Genomic DNA, 26,492 nt, shown 5'->3' with positions numbered 1-26,492 from the left:
CAACTTTTCATATACATGGATTCTGCACAGCTGATTGCTGGACTTGAGTATGCACAGCTTTGGTATACGCAGCAGGCAGTCCTGGAACCAATCCCCTGCATGTACTAAGGGATGACTGTATTTCTTTAGAGGCCCCATCTCCAAACACAGCTACACTGAGAATTAGGGCTTTAGTCCATAATAGAGGGGCTAGTTGAAAGTTATCCTGCAACAGCAATTAGATTATGCTTCTTACATGGCCTTAAATTATTGCCATGGTTCCCAGCAAAGGGGGATCAGGGTTTATATCACTACCAAACCTCATGTGAACCCCAATGTACTAGTTTTGGATGATGAGGCCTAGTTGGAGGTGTTTGGTTCATGGGGCCAGATTCTCATGAATGGCTTGGTGTCTTGCTCTGGAAAGGCTGGGTTAGTTTTTGAGGAAATGAATTAGTTTCCTTAAGAGTGGTTTTATAAAGCCGGGGCATCCCTTGGATTTTGCATCTTTGCACATGTTCACTCACCTTTTGATCTTCTTTGTTATGTTTTGATGCATCACAAAAGCCCTCACCAGAAACCAAGTAAATACTACAGTCATGCTTCTTGTGCAATCTGCAGAATCATGAGCTAAGCAAAACTCTTTTCCTCATTAACTTCACAGCCTCAGGTATTCTGTTATAGCAACACAGACTAAGACGATTATCAATGTCACTCATGTCTTCTAGATATTTTTTTTCAGCAAACTATGGTACATGAACTAACTCTGGCCTTTGGCTTAGTGTGGCCCACCCCTTGAAAGGTAAGAATGGTTTCTACATTTATTTGGTTGGGGGAAAAATCATAAGAAAAAAAAAGTATTTCATGAAGTGAAAATTATTAGGTTGGTGCGAAGTAGTTGTGGTTTTTGCCATTACTTCAATGGCAAAAACCACAATTACTTTTGTGCCAACCTAATATATGAAAATCAAATCTCAATGTCCAAAATAAAGTTTTATTGGAACACGGCCATGCTTATTTAAAAATCAGAATCACCTTATTGCTGTTTATGTGCTCCAGTGGCAAATTTGAGTTAAGACAGAGACACTATGGGCTTCAAAGTCTAACATTATATATGACACTTTACAAAAAAGTTTGTGGTACTGATTCAGATCAATTATAGTAAATCATGTCATTTGTTAGATCTCTTAATTTATTTGTCTAGGACTAAATTCTTCAGACATCTCACATTAGCAGGCTCATTTTGGAAGGTAATTTTGCTCAAATGTAAAAACCTGGAGGGACCTTGTTAAGCTGATTTTATGATGGAAGGCTTGATCTTGCTCACAGATTATCCAAATTAGAGTTCAATTTCCCAAGTTCTATGGTGCAGGGCTCTGTGTCACCAACTAAATAGTTTTTAGAAAATTTAAGCTTATCAAAACTGCTTCTCGAGAAAATTCTTTACTCTGCCTGAGGGTACTACTGCTGACATGAAGTGGAAAGATTATCTTCTTGGGTAATAATCCTTCGAGTCAGCCTCCTTAGTTTTCTGAGCAACATATCTCTTGTCTTCTCTCTAGTTAACGCATCTGTCAAAACAAAACCACTTGCACTTTGGAAACTCCAGAGCTCCTTTAGGCTCTCATAGTGTTCCAGCTTCTATCAGGGGCCTGCTAGAGAAAACTGTATTTAAAGGAGATAGTGTAATAGATGTATTAATTATTCATCATTTTATATTTAGTTACAAAAACAGGATAGCTAATTTCTACTTTTAAAGTAAATTGATATGGGCAAACAGGGAATGAGTTAGTTAGTGAAACTGGTGAAACCTAAAATCTCCAAAATACAATAGCTTAAATAAAATCCATGTTAATTTGTATCTCATGTAATAGCTTCAAAGTGATTGAAACAGACTGTGCTCCATGTGGTCACTTAACAACCCAGGGTCTTTTTCTCTTATGTGGATTTTGGATCTCTTTGGGTGTTGTACACGACTGCATAGCTGAAACTGAGAACATGATCATGTCCACATTCCAGTCCAGGGAAAGGGCTAAATAGAACAAGTAGGCACACACTCAATGTTTCCTGGCTAATAAAACACCCAAAAAGACGCACATTGTCTTTCACTTTCTATCGACACAAACACATTGTACTGGTATTTCACCTGGCCATGACTAATTGCAAGGGAGGTTAGTAAATGCAGTTTCTAGATAAGGGACAAGGCTACCACTAAAAGGAAAAGGGGAGAATGGATGCCATGCAATAATTAGTAGCTTTCACTTTTTTTTTTTTTTTTTGAGACAGAGTCTCACTCTATCGCCAGGCTGGAGTGCAGTGGCACAATCTCAGCTCACTGCAACTTCCACCTCCTGGGTACAAGCGATTCTCCTGCCTCAGCCTCTCAAGTAGCTGGGACTACAGGCACGCACCACCACTCCCAGCTACTTTTTGTATTTTTAGTAGAGACGGGGTTTCACCATGTTGGCCAGGATGGTCTCGATCTCCTGACCTCATGATCCGCACCCCTCGGCCTCCCAAAGTGCTGGGATTATAGGCATGAACCACGGTGCCCAGCCTAAGTTTTCAACATTTTAACTAGATTTTTAAATTTCTTTTAGCCAAGTCAAGTAATTATAAAATAATATATATTCTTTGTACATCTTCAACTCACTGTAGAAATGCTTTTATCTGAATAGCCTTGCAAAATCAACTTCCAAGCTTTTACTAGACATGACTTCCCCTTTTATACATTTTATAAAATGTTATGGAAAGGACCATGCACATTTTAGAAATAGAATAATGCTTTATACAAATACTAGGTGATTACAAATTGTTAAACATATATTATTTCATTTAGCCCTTAATGTATTTTAGGGCAGTTATTCTTATTATCCTCATATTTCAGATTAGAAAACTGGAACTCAGGTTAAGTTCTAGGTCATAGTGCCAAAACATACTGGAACTGGGATTCAAATTTAAGTATCCCTGATCCCAAAGCCTATTTTAAAATTATTTATTCATATGACTGCATACAGTGTTGGCTGTTGTCATTTTTGTAATTAGAAGAATTTGAAACACTGAGTATAGATGGAATCACCAACAGGAGAATAGGAGTATGACAGGAAGACTCAGGAAAGAACTTTGAGAAACATCTTTATTTAGGGATGAGAAGAAGTAGTTAGTGAGAAGAGGGGAGTAATGATTATTGGGGAAGAATTATAGTCAGTAGGGGATCATTCACAGTGCTGGATACAAGAGGAAGACAGTAGGATGGCACTGAGAAGAGAGTTTTGAAACGGGTCATTAGGTGATAACTAATGACTTTAAGAAAACCACGTAGAGTACAAGAGAAGAGAGACAGATTACAACAGGTGCACAAGTGACTGAGAAAGAAGACAATGGAAAAGTCAGATGTGGTCTCTTCTATTTGATAATTAAAGTGATGGAAAAGAGAACAGAGGAACAAGATGAGGCAACAATGGTAGGTGCTTTTTAGAAGAGATAAGATTCAGAATTAATTACAGATATTGCCACTTTAATCAGATAAATTCAGGCAAAGTCAGATATTCTTCTAGCTATCAAACCTGGTAGTTTCTGATTAAGAGATCAGGATGAGACAAATGCTTTTTCTGTGGTTTTAAACTTGTTCTCTTAATGATGATGCCCTCATACCTTATGAATTTTCCAGAGAGTTCACTGAGTGCTCAGGACAGAGAAAGTGATAAATGTATCTGTAAGGAAGGAAGGAAAATAGGAAGAAAGAGAGAGAAGGTAGAAGAAGATAAATAGACAAATGGCTGGGCATGGTCACTTATGGCTGTAATTCCAGCACTTTGGGAGGCCAAGGAGGGAGGATCACTTGAGCCCATTAGTTCGAGGCTAGCCTAAGCAACATAAGGAGAACCCGTCTCTACAAAAACATTTTTTAAAAGGAAATAAAGAGGGAAGATGGAAAAAAGAGGAAGGAGAGAGCAAGACCAGGAGGATTATATGGTACAAGATATGAACATCTGAAGGTTGGGGTGAGCTCTTGACAGACAGTAAAGTGGACAATATTTGGATGATTTTTCATTTTCTCTTTTACAAAGCATTGCCCTCTCACTCCCTACAGTGTTTTACTGCTCTTTTCTGGCCACCACTGACTTCCTTAGTGAATCAGCTTCAGAGGAGGCACTGTCTCTCCACTGTACTCCCTTTGGCGGGCATTTTCTTATTTTACCTTCTATTTTAGACTGAGCAGTCAAAATGAAAAGGATCCTATTAAATCTTTCTTGTTAAAGTGCTGGTGACTGTTAAGCCTAAATGCATAAGAAATAGAAAATTTGATGCATGAGTCCTAAATTTGAGTTTGGGAACTGGTACTTACTATCTATAATGTTTGGTAAGTTACTAAGGGCCAGTTTCTATCTCATTGTGCTTCTCTGAGGATTGTATAAATAATTTAAGTGAGGTATTTTTCTTCCTACAAAACCTGTGATTTTTCAAAATTACAATATAATTTATCTTTCATGTATTTTATTTAGGGCAAAATATTTTGTATTATCATGTAAAGCAGGGATAAATACCTCCTGTCTATTGGGATCAGGAAAATGGGGACTGGGTCAGATTTTTAGGGCATGATGTGTCTAAAAGGGCAGCCAGTTCTAGCTGATAATTTCCTTCCAGAAATGTGGGTATTGTTTCACCCCATCATTTGACTTGTCAAGTGAATTCCCAAATCATCTTTATGTATAATTCTTAAATAATTGCAAATATTATTTTTTTCAAATATTGTAGGCAAAACAGTGTCTGGAAGCTGGAGGAGGAAGGAAATATGGCCTCTGTGTTGCCAATTCATGACATCTGCCTTCCAAAAATGAACTGAAGTAACACAAGGATGCTTTTATCTCACATATCATGGATGTGATACTAATGTTTAAAACAGGCCCTTCAAAAGTTTTTAATAACTTATGCATGTCAATCTGTGATTGATAAAAATTTACCAGAAACATTTTGTTACCAAAATGATGTGTACATGGGGAGGGTCATAATAGAGAAAGACCATGCTTTTAAAAATATATATGTATTTTTTGGAAGGTAATTTTTAATAAGCAAATATTCGTAAATTTAAAACATGATTTTCCACTGCAAAATATTTTCGATCTATAGTTTGTTGCCTTTGAGTGTATTAGACTGTATGCCATGTTTTTCCTATCCAATCAAGACAACAATTTAAAATTAAAATTGCAAAAAATAGGCGACCTTACACAGAGGATTGACTAGTTAATTTACTTAAGATAGCAAGTTGCACAAAAGAAAATGATAATGCAACACGCTTTCACAAGACTGACCCTCTTCTGAGAGTTAACCTTTGTGCTCACAAATAGTTATCTGAAAAATTTCCAAGGTATGAATGGAAATAACAGCAGATTGCATTACCTACATCCCGAAGGTCAGAGGTTCAGATTACCAAGGTAATGAAACTTCAGTGAGCTGCTTCAGATCTATTAGGTTTGTCAGTTTTTATAAGCACGCTTACTTCAGGAATGCAATTATAACATAAAGACCTATATTGGTGGAAATTCACCAGCCGGATCTTAACAGAAGTATTCAAATGTCAGATGAGGGGGGAGAGCCTACCTTTATGAGTAGGCTTTTAAGACGAATCAGTTAGTGAGGTGGAGTAGAGAGAAGAGGGAGATGAATGGAAATATACCTTAAAACACATCCCCAAATAAAAAACTTTGTATTTTTCCCAGAGGTGTTTCAGAGGGTAACCATAAGCATCAATTAACTTATATTATTCCATTAAAAATGGTTTAAGAGATCCCAATGCAAGTGTCACAGATCATTAGGTATCTGCAGCCTTATAAAAACCCGAGAATGATAGTTTTTTTGTTTATGTGAAAATGGGTTATTTTGTGGAAACACAGATAAACGTAACCTACTAATTTAATCTACAATTGATATCCTCCATTCTGACTTTAATTCACAATTGATATCACTCAGGTATCCTAAATGGAGCATCTCTCTTCTTAAGCTGTAACCAAACTCAAGGCTGGATCAAAATCATTTGGTTATATTATACAAATAGTAGTGACTTTTTGTCTTTTTATATCACCAATACATGATTGCCCCAGTGAACAGAGTGTTCTTTCATAAATACAATGTGTTAACTGGGTCTTTCCTGATCAGATATTTCTCAATATTTGGTATTATTCTAATAAGTTTTGATTAAACTGCTTGCCAGATCTCAAGTTATACCTGTAAGAATGATATAATACATATTCTCATGGTAGATTCAGGGTTTTTGTTTTGTTTTGTTTTTTCTGATTGTCATAAGGGGTCATCACAAATTAACAGATCACAACAAATTAACATGTTAATATGACCCTACTGACCAAGTAACTGTAAAATTTCAGTTATTGTGGTTTCTAAAGTTGCAGGAACAGATTAGATCACTCTGTGAACTCCTCCAAATGCCTGTTAAAAAAGTGTTCCCAGCAGGTCCAGGGTCAACCCTGCATTATTTAAGTGGATCCAGTGGTGATGCCAAGGCTTTCTTTTACTGGATCAAGCTGGAATTCTGTCCATAGCCAGTCTGAAGATGATCCACTGGGAAGAATCTGTTCCATTATTGCAATCCAATTAAATGGTTCTTGCTAATGAGTGGTGAGTTACAAGATATTAGGGCAGCGCTCTCTGAAGGAAAGTGAACAATAGCACACTGTATCTAATTAATACATGGACATGTCTATCACGACTGACTGGTAGGATAGAAATTACATAGTTCATGCAAAGGAAATGACAGAGGGAGAGCAGGAGTTCCAAGAAGAATGTCAAAGTAGGAGAGAGTTTGCCTCTCAAGAATGGCAAAGGGGCCTCAGGATTTTAGTTTTAATGTGTCCATTTTTAATTTATTTGGGTACTAATAAAAACAGCCCTTCTAAAGTTTTCAATGACTTAGCCCTGTCAATCTGTGATTGGTAAAAATTTAGCAGTAACACTTCACTATCAAAATGATGTGTACACGGGGGAGGGTCATAGTAAAGAAAGAGTACGCTTTTAAAAATCCGCAAAGTGTTAACATAGGTATGAGAAACTTACTTACTTGGTTTAACCCACCTCACGTCGATGGCTGTGTGGTTAAGGACACTCACAGTGAGATTGGCTCCTCTCTCTGGAAGACCAGCTAACGTCGTCACAGTCACTTCTTGGCTCGGTGTAAAACCCACACTGTTGTGTACGAAGAGCATATATTCATAGGTTGTAAACCTAAAATGTTGTTTTGTTAAAAAAAAAAAAAGTATATGAATTTCTACTTAACAAAAATTCCAACAAATAATTTCCTTTTTCTTTACAAAATACAGGATTTCCTTCCATCCCTCCACAAAATACTGTTTTCTTTTCCTCCCTAGAAAATACATTATTTTATTTTCCCTTCTTACACAACACATATCATTAACTTTGTGACTTGCCAGTCTCAACCAAAGCATCAGGGAAATAGTTTATTCGGAATGCTGAATAAATATTGCTATTGAAAACAAATGTGGTTTATCATTTTCTTTTTCTTATTGTTTTCAGAAGTGGTGAGGATTACAGCTCAATTCAAGATGCAATTACAAATCAGGCAACCTGCCAGCTTTCTATCTGAATTTGATCCAGAGAGTTTTATGCTCTTCTTTTTGGAAACTCATCCATTTTCAAATATCAGAATCCCTCATCACCATTTTCTTCCTATACCTATGCTTCCTTCCCATAATCTCATTGCAGACAGATAAACCCCTAAATTAAATTGTAACTGTGACCAAAGTGTACAACATTCTCCCGCTGAGAGTTCTGCTACAGTGAGCTGTATTTTGCCATAGTGTGAACATATTTACTTGAGTCAATACAGTGGAAACTGAATCTTACTTTGCAGAAGGCAAAAACTGACATGATGATGTGATATGAGGAAGACTTTCCAAGTAATTTATTAAATTGACGATAGAGTAAAGCCACCATTTTTTTTTAAAACCAGTTTTGGGCAGAAGATCATCAGGCTTCCTTTGTTTGGTGCAGAACCGCCTGTTTAAGAAAATGCTATACACAGACACAGTTGGGCTATGAGGGGACAATAGCTTAGATTGAGATACTTGCTTAAATATGTAGTGCAACACACGACCATCCCAGAGGCATCCTGTCCTGGATGAGCAAACACTGGCCTCAGATCATTACCCAATTTGGGTTTATTAGATGATCAAGGATACCTCATCTTTAATGCAAGGCCCATAGTGTTTGTCTCAGTATGTCACAATCTTTGCTGTGACGATGCAAAGGTGGTGGGGTGTGGGTGGGTAGGTGCCATTTGCAGGATTGTGCTAAATAGTTTGACCAAAATTATATCAGGATCCTCAGAGCATTTCGCTCCCACCTAGGTAGAAGAAATCTGCTTGACTCATCCTGTTTCTTACTCATAGCCCAAAGATATGTTTGCAGGTTTCTGCCTGAGCCACATTGAAGGGTGTTGCTTTATTGTAATTACAGGTAAAACTTAGTGACTTTTTGAGGCTATTTATCTATTTCTCCCAAGTAAGTGCTTGCATCAGATTTTCTACCCCTGATGCTTTACCATCTCTTCTCAGGTGTTTATTACCTCTTTTATTTCTGCTTTGTCTGCTGCAGTGGGTTGAACTGTATACTACAAAAAGATATTTTCAAGTCCAAACCCCTGGTCCCTGTGAACGTGACCTTATTGGGAGCTAGGGTTTTTGCAGATGTAATCAAGTTAAGATGAGGTCACATTGGATTAGGGAGGACCATAAATTCAAAGATGAAGTCTTTGGAAGAAAAAAGAGAGGGAAATTTTATAGACACATGGATACACACAGGGAGGTCATGACCATGTAAAAACAGAAACAGAAATTGGAGTTATGCTGTCACAAGTCAAGGATTTCCTAGGGCTACCAGAAGTTAGAAGAGGCAAGAAAAAGTTCTTCTATAGAGTTCTGGAAGGGAGTCTGGCCCAGAGGACAAATTGGTTTGCAACTTCTTATATCCAGACCTGTGAGAGAATACATTTCTGTTGTTTAAAGTCACCCAGGATGTGGTATTTTGTTACTGCAGCCCTGGAAAATGAATACATATGCTTTTTAGCAAGTGCTAAATAGTCCACATGATCCAGACAACTAAAAAATAATAATAATTACTTAATAGCTGTCAGGCATTTTCTATAGATATTAACCCATTCATTCCTCGCAAAACTCTATAAGGTGCCATTTATAATACCTATTTTGAAAATAAGAAAAACAAGGCTCGAAGAGATAAATAACTCGTCCAAGTCATTGAGATAATAAGTAAGAGGACTAAGATTCAAATATAGGCAGTCTGATTTCAGAGCTTGCTATTTTAACCATGATGCTAAACTGCCAACATAATAGTGATGATAATAATAATAGTAATAATAACAATTATAATGATTATCTGTTCTGTCCATACTTGGATGATGTCATATCACTAGGGCTTGACCTTTGTATTATTTTTCTAGCAGAGGGAATAGATTTTTTCTTGCACATTCAAACAGTCTGGCCAAATTTCCTTTGGAACCAATAGTATGAATATGAAGGATGGTGAGTTGGGGTTAAGAGGGTAGCAAGCCTATGACAATGGAATGAAATGAAGCTAATGGCTCACAAGGGAATTGAACCAGCGACCTTGGCTTCATTAGCTCTCTCCCTGTGTAAAATACTTATAATTATATTTTACTTCATAAAATGACTTAAAAGAAACATAGCTAGAGTCTGGATACCTAGTCTCCTCTCCTATAATACGTAAATTTTTCTTCCACATGTCTATGTTATTATACAATTAATAATCTTTTTGGATTTAAAGTGATACCATGTTTCTGGTTCTTTTCTACATGTGGAATTAACAATATCAAGTGGCACTAAAAGGGTTGATTGTAAATAAATTCTATAGGGCTTTAGTTCTTACAATACTTTAAGAGATTTCACCGTAATTTAGGTATGGCAAAATATACAATTTACATCTACAAAACTCAGGTCACATAGATACATAAAATTGCGATGCCTGTTTTGAAGGAGGTTCTAAAATTTTACAGTAAGAGATGACTTTAGAGTTTATCTGCTTCAAATAACAAAGTGTCTGCTACATCTCACAGATTAAACAAAAAAACCTGAGACCCTGAGAAAGCAAGTGGATTTGCATACGTTTTCGCAACTAGTTAATAGGGTTAGCTGGACGTAGGGTTTCTTCATTTCCAATATTCCACTATTTCCACTTTTTAAAAAAATGTAATTGGGAAATGAGTAGATATTTCACTTGATGCTGTACATTGGTCTTTTGTACTTTTTTTAACTTCTATTGTTAACTTAAATTTTTAAGGAAACAAGATTTTTTTTTTTTTTTTTTTTTTTTTTTTTTTTTTTTTTTGAGGCAGAGTCTGGCTCTGTTCCCCAGGCTGGAGTGCAGTGGCCGGATCTCAGCTCACTGCAAGCTCCGCCTCCCGGGTTTACGCCATTCTCCTGCCTCAGCCTCCCCAAGTAGCTGGGACTACAAGCGCCCGCCACCACGCCCAGCTATTTTTTTTATTATTATTATTATTTTATTTTTTTTTGGTAGAGACGGGGTTTCATCGTGTTAGCCAGGATCGTCTCCATCTCCTGATCTTGTGATCTGCCCGCCTTGGCCTCCCAAACTACTGGGATTACAGGCGTGAGCCACCGCGCCCGGCCGAGGAAACAAGATCTTGAATTCTCTTAAACGCTGAAATATACTGTTTTCATTTCGTCTGAATTCCAGTCTGTATTTAGTAAGAATATATACCTATGACTTGTCTACGTATATATATTGATTCACATTTCACCACTTCATATCAAGAAAGAATGTATTAGTTAGCTTGAAGTGGTTTTCCATTCACTCTATGTATATCATTTTTCAAATGGACTTATGTGTTGATTGTTGATATTAAATGAGACATTCCATTTAACAAATGATAAAATAATACATTTTAAAACAAAAATGCTAGATCAGTTAACATCATATACTCATGACAATACTTATGTGTATCAACCGATTTCTTCTCTAAATACAAACTGTGTTCTCTAGGCGTGTCTTGAAAAATGTCCATTTCAAACTCTGTAGGAAAAAGTTTTTGCAATGTAAGTATTCCAAGTAAGTGAATACTTATACTGAGTCTATGATGTAGCTAGTAAAATCAATTGTTTGTGGGTCCATTTAGGAATACTTGGACTATTACAATAGTTTTTCCCTCATTTGCTTGAGACCGTGCTCCGGTTTCTCCCTCCGCCACTCCCCAAACAGCAAATTATACACTTTGTTATGGTATAGACATGACTATGGTATTTTTCCTCATAAAAAGTAATATGTGTTAAAATCTTACTTGTGGGACAATATTCATTTTAAGGTTCAGGTGTCATTACTCCAATGAATTAGAAAACCAGATTATGTTTAAATGATGCAGTTTTAATTTGTTTATTTACTGAATAGACAATTTGATAAATGAACGAATAGATGTTTCATAGTTATTTAAGCACTCAGTCTCAAAAATTTCAGGTCTCTTATATAATTTGTTAGGTTAGTGAGATAAAAATCTACCTGTCCAATAGAAAAACATCTCTGCTGAAATGTAGCAAAGTGCTCCTTTTAAAAATATTTTGAAAACAAATTATATTGCTTTTTCATATTTAATACATCACTTCGTTCATTCTTTTGCTCATTCATTTAATATTTATTGGATATTACCAATATGCCAGATGTTAAAAATAATAAAACTGTTATCTGTCCACCTGGAGCCATAGTATATATAAAATTTTACAGAAATATGTTTTTAAATGAGAACATCTAAAGTATTTATTCACTTATTCTTTTTTCTTTGAACACGCATCAGATGAAGCATCTAATTTAACCATATCCATCTGGGAAGTCTTCACGGAGGAGGTAACATTTGGGGCAGGTTTTGATGAGAAGTGGTATTTTGTCCACTGAAGACATTTGTCCAGGGCAAAATATGTGAAGACTTGTACCTTGGAAGGGTCTGATATGTTTGGGGAAACCAATAAAATTATTCAGGGCAGCTGCAGAATGCCTGGGGTTATTTTCATCAGAATTAAAAATGTGTCAACTTTATTGATGTCCTAACAGAATTCATGTGTCAATATTGTCACCAACATAAATCATGCTTCTGAAAATGCAGGCTATTTAGTTACTTCTTCCACTAACTCTTCCTCATCTCTGCCACAACCCAAAGTATGCTTAAGTACACCATCACACAAGTGTGGATTTGAGAAGCCTCATAAAGCGTACTGTTCCTTACATCTTCAAATCTTTTGTGGGAATAGCAAACAAAGAAAAACGCAATACTATTTCCATTGCTTAAGTCTATAGCTATTAAAATTTTCAGTTGATGGTAGACACTTGAAAACATCTTTTTGTTGATTCTAAAAATAGTATTGAAGATCTTTGCTTCAAAAATTGAAGAGTAATGTTTATCATGCTTACATATTTCTATAATGTGAGACATTTTAGATTGTGAGTGAAAGTTGAAGCTGTTATGTTTCTGTAGCTATCTATACCTACACTACCAGAATTATCAGACCTCAGACAATTTTGCAATAACTTCCATCTTTGTTCTACTTTGTCATCAACATGAGAAAGAAACACAGACAATGAAAGCAGTTTTTCTTTTTAATTCTAAGAAAACACTAGGGGGAAAAAACCTCCTATGACAAAACACATCCTTCTGGATTTAGCAGCTCAGTTTTCATGAGTGATATAGTTTGGATATTTGTCCCCTCCAAATCTTATGTTGAAATGTGATCACCAATGTTGGATGTGAGCCCTAGTGAGATGTGTTTGGGTCATGGGGGTGAATCACTTATGAATGGCTTGCTGCCATCGCTGCGGTAATGAGTGAGCGCTCACACTATTAACTCAGGGGAGAGCTGGTTGTTTAAGAGCATGGCACTCCTCTCATCGTCCTCTTGCTCCCTCTCTTGCCATGTGACATACCTGCTCCCTCTTCACCTTCCACCATGGGTAAAAGCTCCCTGAAGCCTTCACCAGAGGAAGACACTGGCACGAGGCTTCTTGTACAGCCTGCAGAACCATGAGTCAAGTAAATTTTTCTTTATAAATTATCCAGTCTCAGGTATTCTTTCACAGCAATGCAAAATGGGCTAATACAATGGGGTAACACTTAATGTGATAAAACAGAAAAGGACATCGTGAGGGGAATGTAAAGCATTGAAAAAAAAAAATCCAATGGGAAAAAACACTGTGACCAATTTAATTGAACGTGAAATACATGTTTACTCATTTTGAATTGAGTACATGGCTATGAGATGGCATATCAACATTGACAGAAGTTGGCTTTCATTCCTAGACCCAATTTTTATTCACATTCACCTATTAAGGAAGAAACTAATAGCATCTACCTCATCTTGGTAGTCATGGGAGAAGCCTTCCTTTCACTTGCCCTTTCTATGTACAAAGTTAACTTCTTTACTTAATAGCTACAACTTGAAATTATTTATATTATAGAAACACATGTCATGGAACTGATCCAGTCTTTCATACTAGCAAAGATAAAGATGCCATCTATACACATTTAATCTTATTACAAAGGAGAGAAACAAAAGTTATATTCTTTTGAAAATTATCCCCACAGAAATGGCATCCTCTTTTAGGACTCGAAATATCTTTATTTTAGTAGGTTTAAAAATATATATGAAAATATATGTCGATAAGATTTAAACTTAGAATTTATGATATGTTTAGCTTAAGCATTTACATCTTAAACAAGTCTTACCCTTCTTTGAAAAATAAAACGAAAATGTGTTAATTTTGAATGTTTTAATTTAAATGTAATACAATTAGTGGATTCTTGAGGAATCACATAGAGGTCTCCATCCAAATAGTCATTGTAAAAAAAAAAAATACTCTGAGAAATTTATAAATAATTGAAAGGAATAGCAATTAGAACATGCCTTCCTTCATAAACTTAATGAAAGCTAATTTATAAATCTAAATTACAACCTGCAAGTCAATATTTTCTCTGTAATAGTGAAATAACCCTATTCTTTCTTATAACTTGTTCTTCTTTAAATCCACAACGAAAAGGAGAATATGCTCATTGTATTCTTAGCAGCTTTATCTGATCACTCAGGAGAAGGCAGTGTTGTTAGGTGCTGAAAATTGTAAGGGTAGATTGATGCTTAAAATGAAGGAGGTCGCCGCCCTCTTGTCAAACTCTGCCTGACTCACATCAGCAGCTCCAGGTGATAACAGCACGTTCACCAGATTTTCCAAGTGATGAAAATGTCAGGAAACCCAAAGTTATAGTTCCCCCAACAACCATAACTTGGTCACTTTGCAAGGAATTATTAAGGAAGAAAAGTTAAAAACTGACAAGCAGTATAAACCTGTAGTTATACGGAGTTCGTGTCTACACAGGCAGAGCAAAATTCAATAATGAGGCAACTAGCTGTGCAATTTAGACAAATTTATTCCTTATGTAAGATAACCATAAGAGCAAAAAGTATTTTTGTTAGAATTAAATTATCTGGATAATTGGCTTGAGACTGTTTTGTACATGTAGATATAAAAGAAAAAATAACTACTAGAATGATCTGAATTTCCAAATATGATGCTTTAAATTAAATTGGTGCTTTTCTGTACATTATAAACACACACTTAGCCAAAATAGACCACTTGAACTAGGAAATTGGCTTCAGCTTATATTTACTGTCACAAATATATTCATAAAAAGATGTCTAGTGAATCTTAATTTTACTTTTTATATCAGGAGAAGTGCCATTTAAAAGCTGATTCTAAATGTAACTATGGTGATATTCAAGTCAAGATGGTAAGAAACACTTCAGTGCTCCTTTTATTTATGCAGATGTTAAGAAGGAAATCGGGATGGTGGAATCTGGGGAGAACAGGAAATTACATAATCCTCTCAAAGATATTATAATTCAATTAAAAACCCAAGAAAACATACCTGCCCAAACAAATAAATCAGCAAAACAAATGTAGGCAAAGGAAGGGCCATGAAGAAACTGTGACACAGATGTGAACCAACACGTGACGAATACTCAGCTTCATCCCCGTCTGCAATTTGAGCGACCACTAGCAGACCAGCAGGAACAAGGAGCCCCAGATGTTGCCAAGGTGGCCAGTGGCACCATCTGATCACACAAGATCACTTCCTTTAAACAGAAAAATATCACCCCCACCAGGGGACCAAGTTTTGGTTTTCTCTCATATTTGTGAGACACTCCCCCTTGGGCTAAAGGCACTCCTAACTTTTTATGGACTTATAAAGGGTAAAGGGCTAGAAAAAGAGATTCTCATAAAGACTCACGCCACTTACTCTGAATATTAAGAAGAAATGCTTTTCTTTTTTCTACAAGCTGTATGTAAGTTGTAGCTGTTATTCGAATAAATAAAAACAATCTTTGCAAGTACTACCAGAAAAAAAATGACATTTGACATTATGAATCTAGTCAAAATATCTCTTCAACACAATTTTTTTATCAGCACACTTCCCTTCCAGAAGCAGCTGTCATGGGTGTGTTTATGTCAATTCATGTTTCAATTTAAGTTGTGGAAATTCACTTTATTTTTTTCCTGAAATCTTAGATTTTAACCTCTCATTAAGAATCCTTAGAGGAATCACTAAAAATTCATAACTCACTTCATGGCCTTGGTCCTAATTATTTAATAAGTTTTCATTTCTTGAGTAAAGAAACAAAATTAACTTTTGGAGACTTTCTCTTCATTTTTGCTGAGTATCTCATTGCTAAAACTCAGATTCAGTGATGTTAAATAGTCAGGTTCTATTTATTTTTGGAAATAGTTATGTTTAAGCACTTAGAGTTCACAGATCACAGGAAGCTACTATTTGAAATGACTTCTTTAGGCAGAATTGGTGACTCTGTAGATAACTCAGACAGCAATTAATACACATCACACTCTCTATGGAGGGCGGCGGAAAGGGTGTCTCCACTAGATTGTCAGTTGTTTGAGGGCAAGGGCTAAAATGTATTTATCTTTCGTTCCTTATCACAGTACCTCAGCACATAGTAAGCACAAATAAGCAAAATAAATGAATTTCTTCTACTGAAGTGAAAATCATATAGCGATGCCAAATCAAGTAAATAATGAATCAAAAGTAGTTGAGAATAGTAATAATGACCATGGTAATTTAGGATGAGCAACATGGATCTGCTAGTAATTGACCAATCTTCGCCTATAAAAGTGGCAGTTTCATACAGTTCATTCTGTGGCTTGATCAGATTTATGCTATGCCTCTCTCTGAGAATCTTAAAAGAACTAGGATGTTTTCCCATGACAACTTTTTAAGAGGACAGGAGACTTTTCCTTAGTTTTGCCATTCCCCAGAGACACAACACTACAGCTAACATTCCTAAGGTGCAGAGAAGTAAAGTAATTCTTGATTGAGCTAAACTGTTTTGCCTTGAAGCATTCAGGTGCAGGGCACTATGTGCTGCTATGTGCCAGACACCATGCTAGGAACTGAAGACAGAGTCACAAGGACTGCACCCCTGCCTAATGGTAGATCCGATAATATAACGTGGTGTTCAGACAAGCAGTCAGGCTAGTACACTACAATGGCAATAGTGATATGTTAGGGGATATCCTGTGGAAATATTACAGAGGAGCTGCATCAGACCAGCAAGAGGGTTGGCAGAAAAGGCCTCCTAGAGGAAGAAACCTCTAGGCAAAGACATGGCAGATGATGTAGTCAGGCAACAGGAAAAACCAACTATGGGGAAAAGCTGAAGGAGCAAGTGTTGTATGTTGGAGGTACTGAATGCAATGCAAATGTGGCTGGAATGTAGAGGCCTTGGTAAGGAAGGGATGGGAGACAAGGCTAGAGCGGTAAACAGGGTTCAGACTACAGTTACCCAGGGGTGGGTCTAGAAAAATAATGACGCAGATAGAAAAGTTACTGTAACATATGATCGAGGAGTTTTCATAAAATAACATTCATGTTTTTGGAAATTTAATCACATTGCTTCTCTGATTTAGAAGTCATTTAATTCTATAAAATCACCTCATTTTATGGACAACAAAAATGAAGCCCGGAGAAGTTAAGTGATTTTTAAGAAGTGAAGCTTTGTGGCCTAACATCACAAAGCTAGTTCTCTAGCACAGGATAAAGCAGAGCCCAGATCTCCTAACCCTCCCATGTAGCACCCTTTTCTAACATCACCTACTAGCCCTAACTTAATGTCTTTGAACTCTAGATTGAATTCTTTCAAGTCCCAATCCTGCTCACTAAATATTTTTTGTAGAACTTACAATCAATTATAAGTCATTATAATTCATTTATAAGTCATTTCTAGAAATAGCAAGCATTCTACAAATGGCCAGGAATTTTCCCCATTTTGTATGTGTTCAATATTTCCAAATTTTTCCATTATGTTTTATATCTAGATAGAGCTGTGACAAAGGCAATAGGTTAAGGCGTGAACATCTACAAGTTCAACTTCAAAAGGCTTATTTTAAGCATGCAGTTAAGATGGAAAACATTAAACATGCTGACTGTTACAGTTGGATGATTAATGCCACAGATAATAACCAAACATGTTTTATTGCATAACTGATAACATGCTCACACAATGAAGACACTAAGATACTTTGAACTATTCAACATGCCCAGAACTAAATGCCAGCATTTGTTTTTATAGTTTTTGTAATCTCACCTGCTAAGACCCTTATCTTCATAAAACCACTGAGTTCCTGAATAAATATTGTGCCACCGATTTAAATCTTCTGGGGGATTTGATGCAAGTGGTTGCTGGATTTTACGTCTCAGAAGCTCATATCTAAAGCAAAAGACAAGCAGGAACATCAGGATTATCTCAACTAATATTGAGATTACCAAAACTCAGGCTGTTTTGTGGCATGTGCTTGTGATATATGTGTGCAAGCATAAAGAACATCATCTTAAGTTTATAGTTATGTGGTTTTGTTTCAGATAAATTTTTTTTTCTGGAAAAAATCCCATATATTTAATATTTTGAACAATTAGTTGCATTCACATTTTACTATTATCTGCCAGAATGATAGCATTTTAGATTTCTTCTACGTTAGATTTGCCAAATCTTTATTGCCAGTTTTACACAAAGTAGAAATACACAAAGCTTATCAAGTTAATGGTTTCCTACGACTATCAATACTTTATAAACAATGATAATATTATCAACTTTGTATTCTCGGCCAAGTATGAAGTTTGGGTTGTTGCGAAACAATTTCTGACTCACAGCTCTTTTCTTTTATCTGGATCACTGACCACACTCCTCACAAGTTTCTATATGCTAATAATGTGCCAAAGAATTGCTGTGTTCGCCTTAGAATTTTGAGGTACATTTGTGCAAATGTATCATATAGAACATACATCAGGTTTGCCTAACATATAATAGAAGTATATGTTGAAAATGAAGTGACAGATTATGTAGCGAATCCTTAGAGAATGGTGATTGTGGTTTCAAGGGTCTTTAGTTCTTCAAATATGATGATTATATTTCTACTTTGATAAACTTTGATGTTTCCATAATAAGTTGAAGTGTACAGTATGATAGTGTGTGAAAGTTATGAGTCAGTGGATATTCAATGCCAAATTAGTTCTATGTTCATACAGAAATAAAAGTCTCCTTCACTTCCCCACTTCTCGGAGAGATAAGGACCATAGCAAAATAAAAATCATAGTCACCTTCTCTTACCTCAAATTAGGTCCATTTGGCTTGGATGGTGGTTGCCAAGAAATCACAACGTATGATTCACTTAGTGGAATCACAGACAATGGGCCAACATTCTGAGGTACGGTGGGGTGAGTAGTAACATAGGTAGGTAAACTCTCTGTGCACCCTCCAAGGTACCCATTACCCCCTGAGCAAGCAACAATGGTGACAGAATAATTAGTGAAAGGAATCAGATGAGTAACTTTCTGACTTAACACTGTGAAAGTGACATTGGTTATAGTGATGTGAGGGTCAGGCATGCGAATCTCATAGCTAAGTAGGTCTCCGTTCTGGATGAGTGGGGGTTTCCAAGTGACCTGAAATGAAAGATAAACTTAGAATCAGTGTGATAATACAGGAATAGAGCAATTGAAGTTCACAAGGCCTAGAATTTTGTTTTCAGTTAAGTCATTTTCTAAATGCCTGCATTCTCCTGAGTCCTTAGTACTAGACAGTAATGAAGGGTTTGAGATCAATTAGCAGTACTCCAGGAGCTAAATGAAATGCTGTTTCCTGGGTTTGGCTTTCAGTCTTGCCACTTCCTACGACTGTCAGACTGATACACACCTCAGTGATTCATCGCCACCGTGGGTGTTCTGAAGGACACAGAGCAAACACATGGAGAAAATTCACACATCCACATGCTTCAATAGGGTTGCATAGAATTTGATAGTTTTCATGTTTATAACTCAATTAAATGAAACATCGGAACTCATTTCTTTGCACTGTTAGTGTGCCTGCTAAATAAGTCACATTTTCTTGGAGGAAGAGAAAGAGAAATCATTATTCATATTTTCTGAAGATGTGAAATTGAGTTCCTGAATCTTACTTATATATAACTTAGCAATTAAAGCATTAACAGCACATCCTCTTCTCAGGGATAAGAAAATGTATAGAAAGCTTTTAAAAAGGGAAAGCCAAAGATGTTTGTGCTTAGCTAAAACGTGGACTTGAGCAACAGAAGAAAGAACAACATTTTGTAATAGAATTCTAGAATGTCTGAAGTTTATTTTCTTTTCTCGCTAAACTGTACAGGAGCATAGGGGTAACACACTTATGTTCTTATGGGGAAAGAGATCCTAAAAGAAATGTGCACGGGCCATGACAAAAATCATTTATTTACATGTTATCCTGTTTCATCTCTTTTATTGGTACCTTCTAGTGCACCTTATATAAATGCCAGGATATATATCTCATGTCCCAGTCTGTAAGCTTCTTCATAGCAGGGATAAATTGTACATCCACTTAGTACCATGTGCACAGAGGTGGAGTTCAGTTAGTAATTGTAGTCATAGTTTGTTAGATTATATTTTTTCCCTAAATACAGTTATTTTGAAACCTTAAGAGACAGATTTCTACAAGGTGACATATTTATATGTACATTTGTAACTCTATGCAAATCAAAGAGGAGCAATATAGAAATTAAAGTGGAGAAGGACTGACCATAATTTTCTATCTTAAATCAAGGCGAAAAGGTTTCATCCAGGAGGACTATGACCTGAGATTTTTAAAGAGTGTTCTTACTAATAATTGGTGACAAAAAGGGCTCTCACCGCAGGTTAGCTGGGCAATTGCTTGATGATTAATTTGGTAATTTATAATTAACAACGGGCCAATATCTACCAAATTATACTGCTGGGCATGAAATCATTGTTAATCTTAAAAAAACTTTTTGGAGAGTTCTAAGAAGAGAGGCTGGGATGAAGAGAAGTTTCAGATGTCATCCTTGTAAACATAGAGGATTTGCCTGGATGTGGAGAGTATTTTTAAAAATGTCCTAAAACAAGCAAAGGTTGTAGAAGAGACATAGGACTCTAGTTGTTTTGGAGGTGCAATGCTGTCTGTGGACCTGAAAAATGAGTCAAGGTCAAACTCAAACTCAGAGGGCTTCCTGGTATTTGTAACATAAATGAAAAAAATAAGAGCTATCAGAGCTAAATTCAACCTGATTAATCTGAAGAATATGGCTTTTCTTGCCTCTTAGACCAGAATACTTTGAGAGTTCAGGTCAGAACTTGACAACACTTTAAAGAATTAATACTTAGTCTCTGCCCATGCCTATGTCCTGAATGGTATTGCCTAGGTTTTCTTCTAGGGTTTTTATGGTTTTAGGTCTAACATTTAAGTCTTTAATCCATCTTGAATTAATTTTTGCTAAAGGTGTAAGGAAGGGATCCAATTTCAGCTTTCTATATGTGGCTAGCCAGTTTTCCCAGCACCATTTATTAAATAGGGAATCCTTTCCCCATTTCTTGTTTTTGTCAGGTTTGTCAAAGATCAGATGGTTGTAGATGTGTGATATTATTTCTGAGGGCTCTATTCTGTTCCATTGGTCTATATCTCTGTTTTGGGATCTAATTAAACTAAAGAGCTTCTGCACAGCAAAATAAACTACCGTCACAGTGAATAGGCAACCTACAGAATGGGAGAAAATTTTAACAATCTACCCATCTGACAAAGGGCTAATATCCAGACTCTACAAAGAATTAAAACAAATTTACAAGAAAAAAATCAAACAACCCCATCAAAAAGTGGGCAAAGGATGTGAACAGACACTTCTCAAAAGAAGACATTTATGCAGCCAACATACACATGAAAAAATGCTCATCATCAATGGCCATCAGAGAAATGCAAATCAAAACTACAATGAGATACCATCTCACACCAGTTAGAATGGCAATCATTAAAAAGTCAGGAAACAACAGGTGCTGGAGAGGATGTGGAGAAATAGGAACACTTTTACACTGTTGGTGGGATTGTAAACTAGTTCAACCATTGTGGAAGACAGTGTGACGATTCCTCAAGGATCTAGAACTAGAAATACCATTTGACCCAGCTATCCCATTACTGGGTATATACCCAAAGGATTATAAATCATGCTGCTATAAAGATACATGCACACGTATGTTTATGTGGCACTATTCACAATAGCAAAGACTTGGAACCAACCCAAATGTCCATCAATGATAGACTGGATTAAGAAAATGTGGCACATATACACCGTGGAATACTATGCAGCCATAAAAAAGGATGAGTTCATGTCCTTTGTAGGGACATGGATGAAGCTGCAAACCATCATTCTCAGCAAACTATCGCAAGGACAAAAAACCAAACACCGCACGTTCTCACTCATAGGTGGGAACTGAACAATGAGAACACTTGGACACAGGAAGGGGAATATCACACACTGGGGCTAGTCGTGGGGTGGGGGGAGGGGGGAGGGATAACATTAGGAGAGATACCTAATGTAAATGATGAGTTAATGGGTGCAGCACACCAACATGGCACATGTATACATATGTAACAAACCTGCACGTTGTGCACATGTACTCTAGAACTTAAAGTATATATATTAAAAAATAGAATTAATACTTAGGAGATAGTCTGTGTTAGTAGTTGAGCTGACAGCGAATTGATTTGGAACTTGGTATTGAGACTGAGAAAGAGCGTTCAGAAGATAAAACTTGAATAAAATATCTACCAGCAGAGATTAAGAGATTTGGTATAATGACTCTGCAGATAAACATTTCAAGATCTAAAAAAACACCCTATTTTTCTACTATAAATGTTTCCATCTAAAACCTATTTTTTATTTTTTTAAAAGTTACAAACTTAGAAAAATGTATCTTTTGGACAGCAGTGAGTTAGAAGAAATGAATAATTCTATAGAAAATTTCTAGAACTGTATAAAACAATCTCCTATAACAATATGGAGAAGGATATCGTTATTATAGTCAGTAGGCCAACAGAGACGGTATCTAATTTGATCACCCTCCTGAAAATACCCTGGAGCCATTATTAAAAATGAACGTGTTGGCTAGGTGTGGTGGCTCATGCTTGGAATCCCAGCACTTTGGGAGGCCAAAGCAGGTGGATCACCTGAGGCCAGGAGTTAGAGACCCACCTGGCCAACATGATGAGACCCTGACTCTACTAAAAATATCAAAAATCACCTGGGTGTGGTGGCAGGTGCCTGTAATCCCAACTACTCGGGAGGGAGGCTGTGGCAGGAGAATTGCTTGAACCAAGGAGGCAGAAGCTGCACTGAGCAGAGATTGCACCATTGAACTCCAGCCTGGGCAACAAGAGTGAAACTCCGTCTCAATCAATCAATCAATCAATGTGTCCAAGACATTTTTTTTTTTAAGACAGTGTCTCACTCTGTCGCCCAGGCTGGAGTGCAGCAGGGCGATCTTGGCCCACTGCAACCTCCACCTCCTGGGTTCAAACGATTCTCTTGCTTCAGCCCCCTGAGCAGCTGGGAGTACAGGCGCATGCTACCATGCCTGGCCAATTTTTGTAGTTTTAGTAGAGATGGAGTTTTGCCATGTTGGCCAGGCTGGTCTCGAACTCCTGACCTCAGGTAATCCACCCATCTTGGCCTCCCAAAGAACACTGGGATTACAGGCATGAACCACCATGCCTGGCCTGTGTCCAAGAATTTTAAGGAGCCAGTTAACTAAATATTGTATTCTATTCTTTTCTATGCTTAAGACCACATTTATTATCATATGTGTGGTCAAAATATATGAGATTAAAACTTTCAGTTTGTTTAATTTCCTGACCTTTTGTATATTCATTACATATAAGAAAGATTAAGAAATATTGTCGCATCCCTAAAAATTCAGACAAAAGAACGTGTTATTGGCCTGAATAAGCAAGAAATGTGTTCTCTAAAACAATAGTATTACGTTAAAACTTTTAAATAGAATTATAGTTCTGCACTGGAAATAAAACGTTTACATCAGAGATGGCTTTCCTACCATGATGATTTCTTTTATTTGAGTGGTTCTTAATGATTTATATGTCCATTTTTTTTCTGTTTATTTATTATAAGTCTTCAGAAAATAGGACAGCTAAATTGCTGGTTAAGTGTTTAAGGAACGATTGACTTTTAGCAGCTGTTTTACATCCCTGAAAAGTCTCTCTAAAAAATCATGGCACCTTCAAAGTTCCGCATTTTAAGCAGAAACTTAGACATGCAAGTTAGTTGATTGGCTTTAGGCTTGAAAAGAGTAACATCCAAAAGCATAGTAAGCAACTTCCTTACGTCTTTAACTTCATCAAACTATTTTTAAGAACTTTATGAATAAGAGCATTTATAAAGAGCATTTTATCCACTTTGAAATAAAACAAACATAAAACATTGGCATTCTGATTTGAAGGATGCTCAGTTTATATGTTGACTTTGGAAGGATTGTCTTGTTAGGGAATTAAGTCCTTCCATCAAGGAAGATTGCACTTTTTTTCCACCTGTTGCAGTGCGAAGAAGTAGAGAAGAGCATGGACTCTAGAACCCTATTGCCTGGGTGTGAATTCCAACTCTTACTCCTTATGTAATCTTATGCAGATTACTTAATCCCTCATACTCAGTTTTCCTGTCTGTAAAATGGGAGCAGCAATAGCATTTATCTGACACAGTTGCAGTAAGAATTAAATGAAAGCAATTTCTAGAACATAACATGAACTCAATGAATATATTTTCATTATTATTCCTTCTGTGAAATATTTATACATTTTGTCTGTGGTTTATTTTAGGTAGACATCAAACATTGGCCCATCTTTAAAAGTCAATGAGGATGATGACTAAGACTCAACTCCTTTTACTTTGGTTCATTATCAAACCCATAAATGAGTGACCCTAAGTGTACATAGCAGAGGGAAGGAAGCTACACATGGTTGGGGTCTGGGCGACACTGTTCCTTGCGGTGCACCTGCCAAGACTGGTGGCTTCAGTAGCCTGAGCTGAGTGAGGACCCTACTGTATAAGAGGAGCTGACAGCTGCAGAGTTACTCTATTTTATTCTGCATTACCTATGAAAAAGTGGACAGGGGCATCAGGGTTTAGAGGCTCATGATATTACCATAAAAGAAGTTTTTTTTTTTTTTTTTTTTTTTTTTTTTGCTGCATCATAGTTATGCAACTTAGTTATTTATATGTATTATTTCTTATCAGTCCTCAATTTAAGGCTTCAGTGCAGCAGTTTATACATTGACTTTATCCCATTTAAGTACCTTGGTCCTAATCTGGTTTTACTTTAACTTTTTGTTAGAAATGATTTCTGAATTGCATGTCTTTTTTCTGCATCTATTGATTAAAAAAAAAAAGGGCTTTCTACTTTAATTGATTGATGTAAGAAGTATGTTGATAGATTTTTTGATGTTGAACCATCCTCACATTTTTAAAATCAAATCAATTTGTCCTGGTATATCATTCTTTTAATATACTGCTTACTTCAATTTGGTAATCTTTTATTTAAAAGTTTTGAATCTGTATTCATACATGAAATTAGTCTATAGTTTCATTGAACTGTTTTAGGTCTTAGTAGGGCATTTTTACCAACCTTATGAAATGAAATAAATTTTCTTAGGTGATTAAACATTAAATAAAAGTGCACGGCTTTCACTTTTTCAGGTGACATAACTCTTTACATTATATATTTATTTTTCTTGTAATTAAATAAGATTTTAGCATATGATTTCATCTATGCTGCTGTGCTCTCCAATTTACCTTTCTCAAGGCTCATATTTATGCCAAGTCATATCACCTCTTTTAGTACTTACTAATATGTTATATTTAATTTATTTTCCAGTTGGCCTAAGTATGTGTTGTCTCTCTTGCTTTCCCTGTTGGACTGTAATTCTTACAGGTGGCATTGTATGGAGAAAAAAACCACATTGAACAAAATGAGTAACACTAAGGTGAAATACCAACTCTGCTCCTTATATTATCTTCCACCCTCTCAGCTGGTATTCTGTACTTCTCTACACTCAATTTATTCTTCTCCCCCAAGTCCTTATCACTTCCAGGTATATTACCTAGTTATTTGCTTGCATTCTGTCTAAAATGTAATTGCCATGAGGCTAGGGACTTTATCTTGATCTCTTCTGTGACCCCACTACCTAAAAGAGGCACTTACAAAGACGTACACTCATGTACTGATGTTCTGTAAATGTCAATAGAACTGAAATTATTATTGTTACTGTTGTTAGCATTGTTGATAATTTCTGTCATTCATCCTAATACCTGGAACAACCCTCTATGATAAATAGTTAAATTAATTTCTTAACCAATGCATTAATGACTATCCTTCTGTTATTTCATATAAAATATTTTCTATTTGCAATTTTGACTTTTAAATCTCATATTTTACAAAGAGAAGTCATTGTTTAGCAGTCATATACCTCTGTTTACCAGCTAAGCTATATCACGAGAACGTCTGCTTTGGTAAAGTCTTAAGATCGTTCTGAACATGTGAGCCAATAATACTGAAAGACAGGTGTGTTATCTTAATACTATTTAGATAGTATATAGCATTAAATACTAGACTCAAGGCTGGGAGCGGTGGCTCAAGCCTGTAATCCCAGCACTTTGGGAGGCCGAGACGGGCGGATTACGACGTCAGGAGATCGAGACCATCCTGGCTAACACGTTGAAACCCCGTCTCTACTAAAAAAAAAATACGAAAAACTAGCCAGGCGAGGTTGCGGGCGCCTGTAGTCCCAGCTACTCAGGAGGCTGAGGCAGGAGAATGGCGTAAGCCCGGGAGGCGGAGCTTGCAGTGAGCTGAGATCCGGCCACTGCCCTCCAGCCTGGGCGACAGAGCCAGACTCCGTCTCAAAACAAAAACAAAAACAAAACAAAACAAAACAAAAAAACAAAAAAAACCCCCCAAAAACTAGACTCAGTTGAATGTTCCTGCTGATTCTCCGTATTGATAACTTTTTATTTCCTAGTTATAAGATGAGAATTAAAAGTGT

General features: G+C 36.4%; 1 protein-coding gene across 1 annotated transcript in view; it reads right to left on the bottom strand.

The window, feature by feature from the left end:
• Positions 1 to 26,492, bottom strand: part of USH2A (usherin) — a 785,943-nt gene that overhangs the window by 231,107 nt on the left and 528,344 nt on the right. The window contains exons 41-43 of the mRNA XM_007988447.3: positions 18,714 to 19,048; positions 17,694 to 17,816; positions 7,052 to 7,215 (exon numbers count right to left, since the gene is read on the bottom strand). Of these exons, the coding sequence (XP_007986638.3) occupies positions 7,052 to 7,215; positions 17,694 to 17,816; positions 18,714 to 19,048 (622 nt within the window). The remainder of the gene's footprint in view (positions 1 to 7,051; positions 7,216 to 17,693; positions 17,817 to 18,713; positions 19,049 to 26,492) is intronic.

This window comes from Chlorocebus sabaeus, chromosome 25 (assembly GCF_047675955.1).
Source record: "Chlorocebus sabaeus isolate Y175 chromosome 25, mChlSab1.0.hap1, whole genome shotgun sequence".
Classification (NCBI taxonomy): domain Eukaryota; kingdom Metazoa; phylum Chordata; class Mammalia; order Primates; family Cercopithecidae; genus Chlorocebus; species Chlorocebus sabaeus.
The sequence above is the reverse complement of the archived record's forward strand: the minus strand, read 5'-3'. Positions and strand labels throughout refer to the sequence as shown.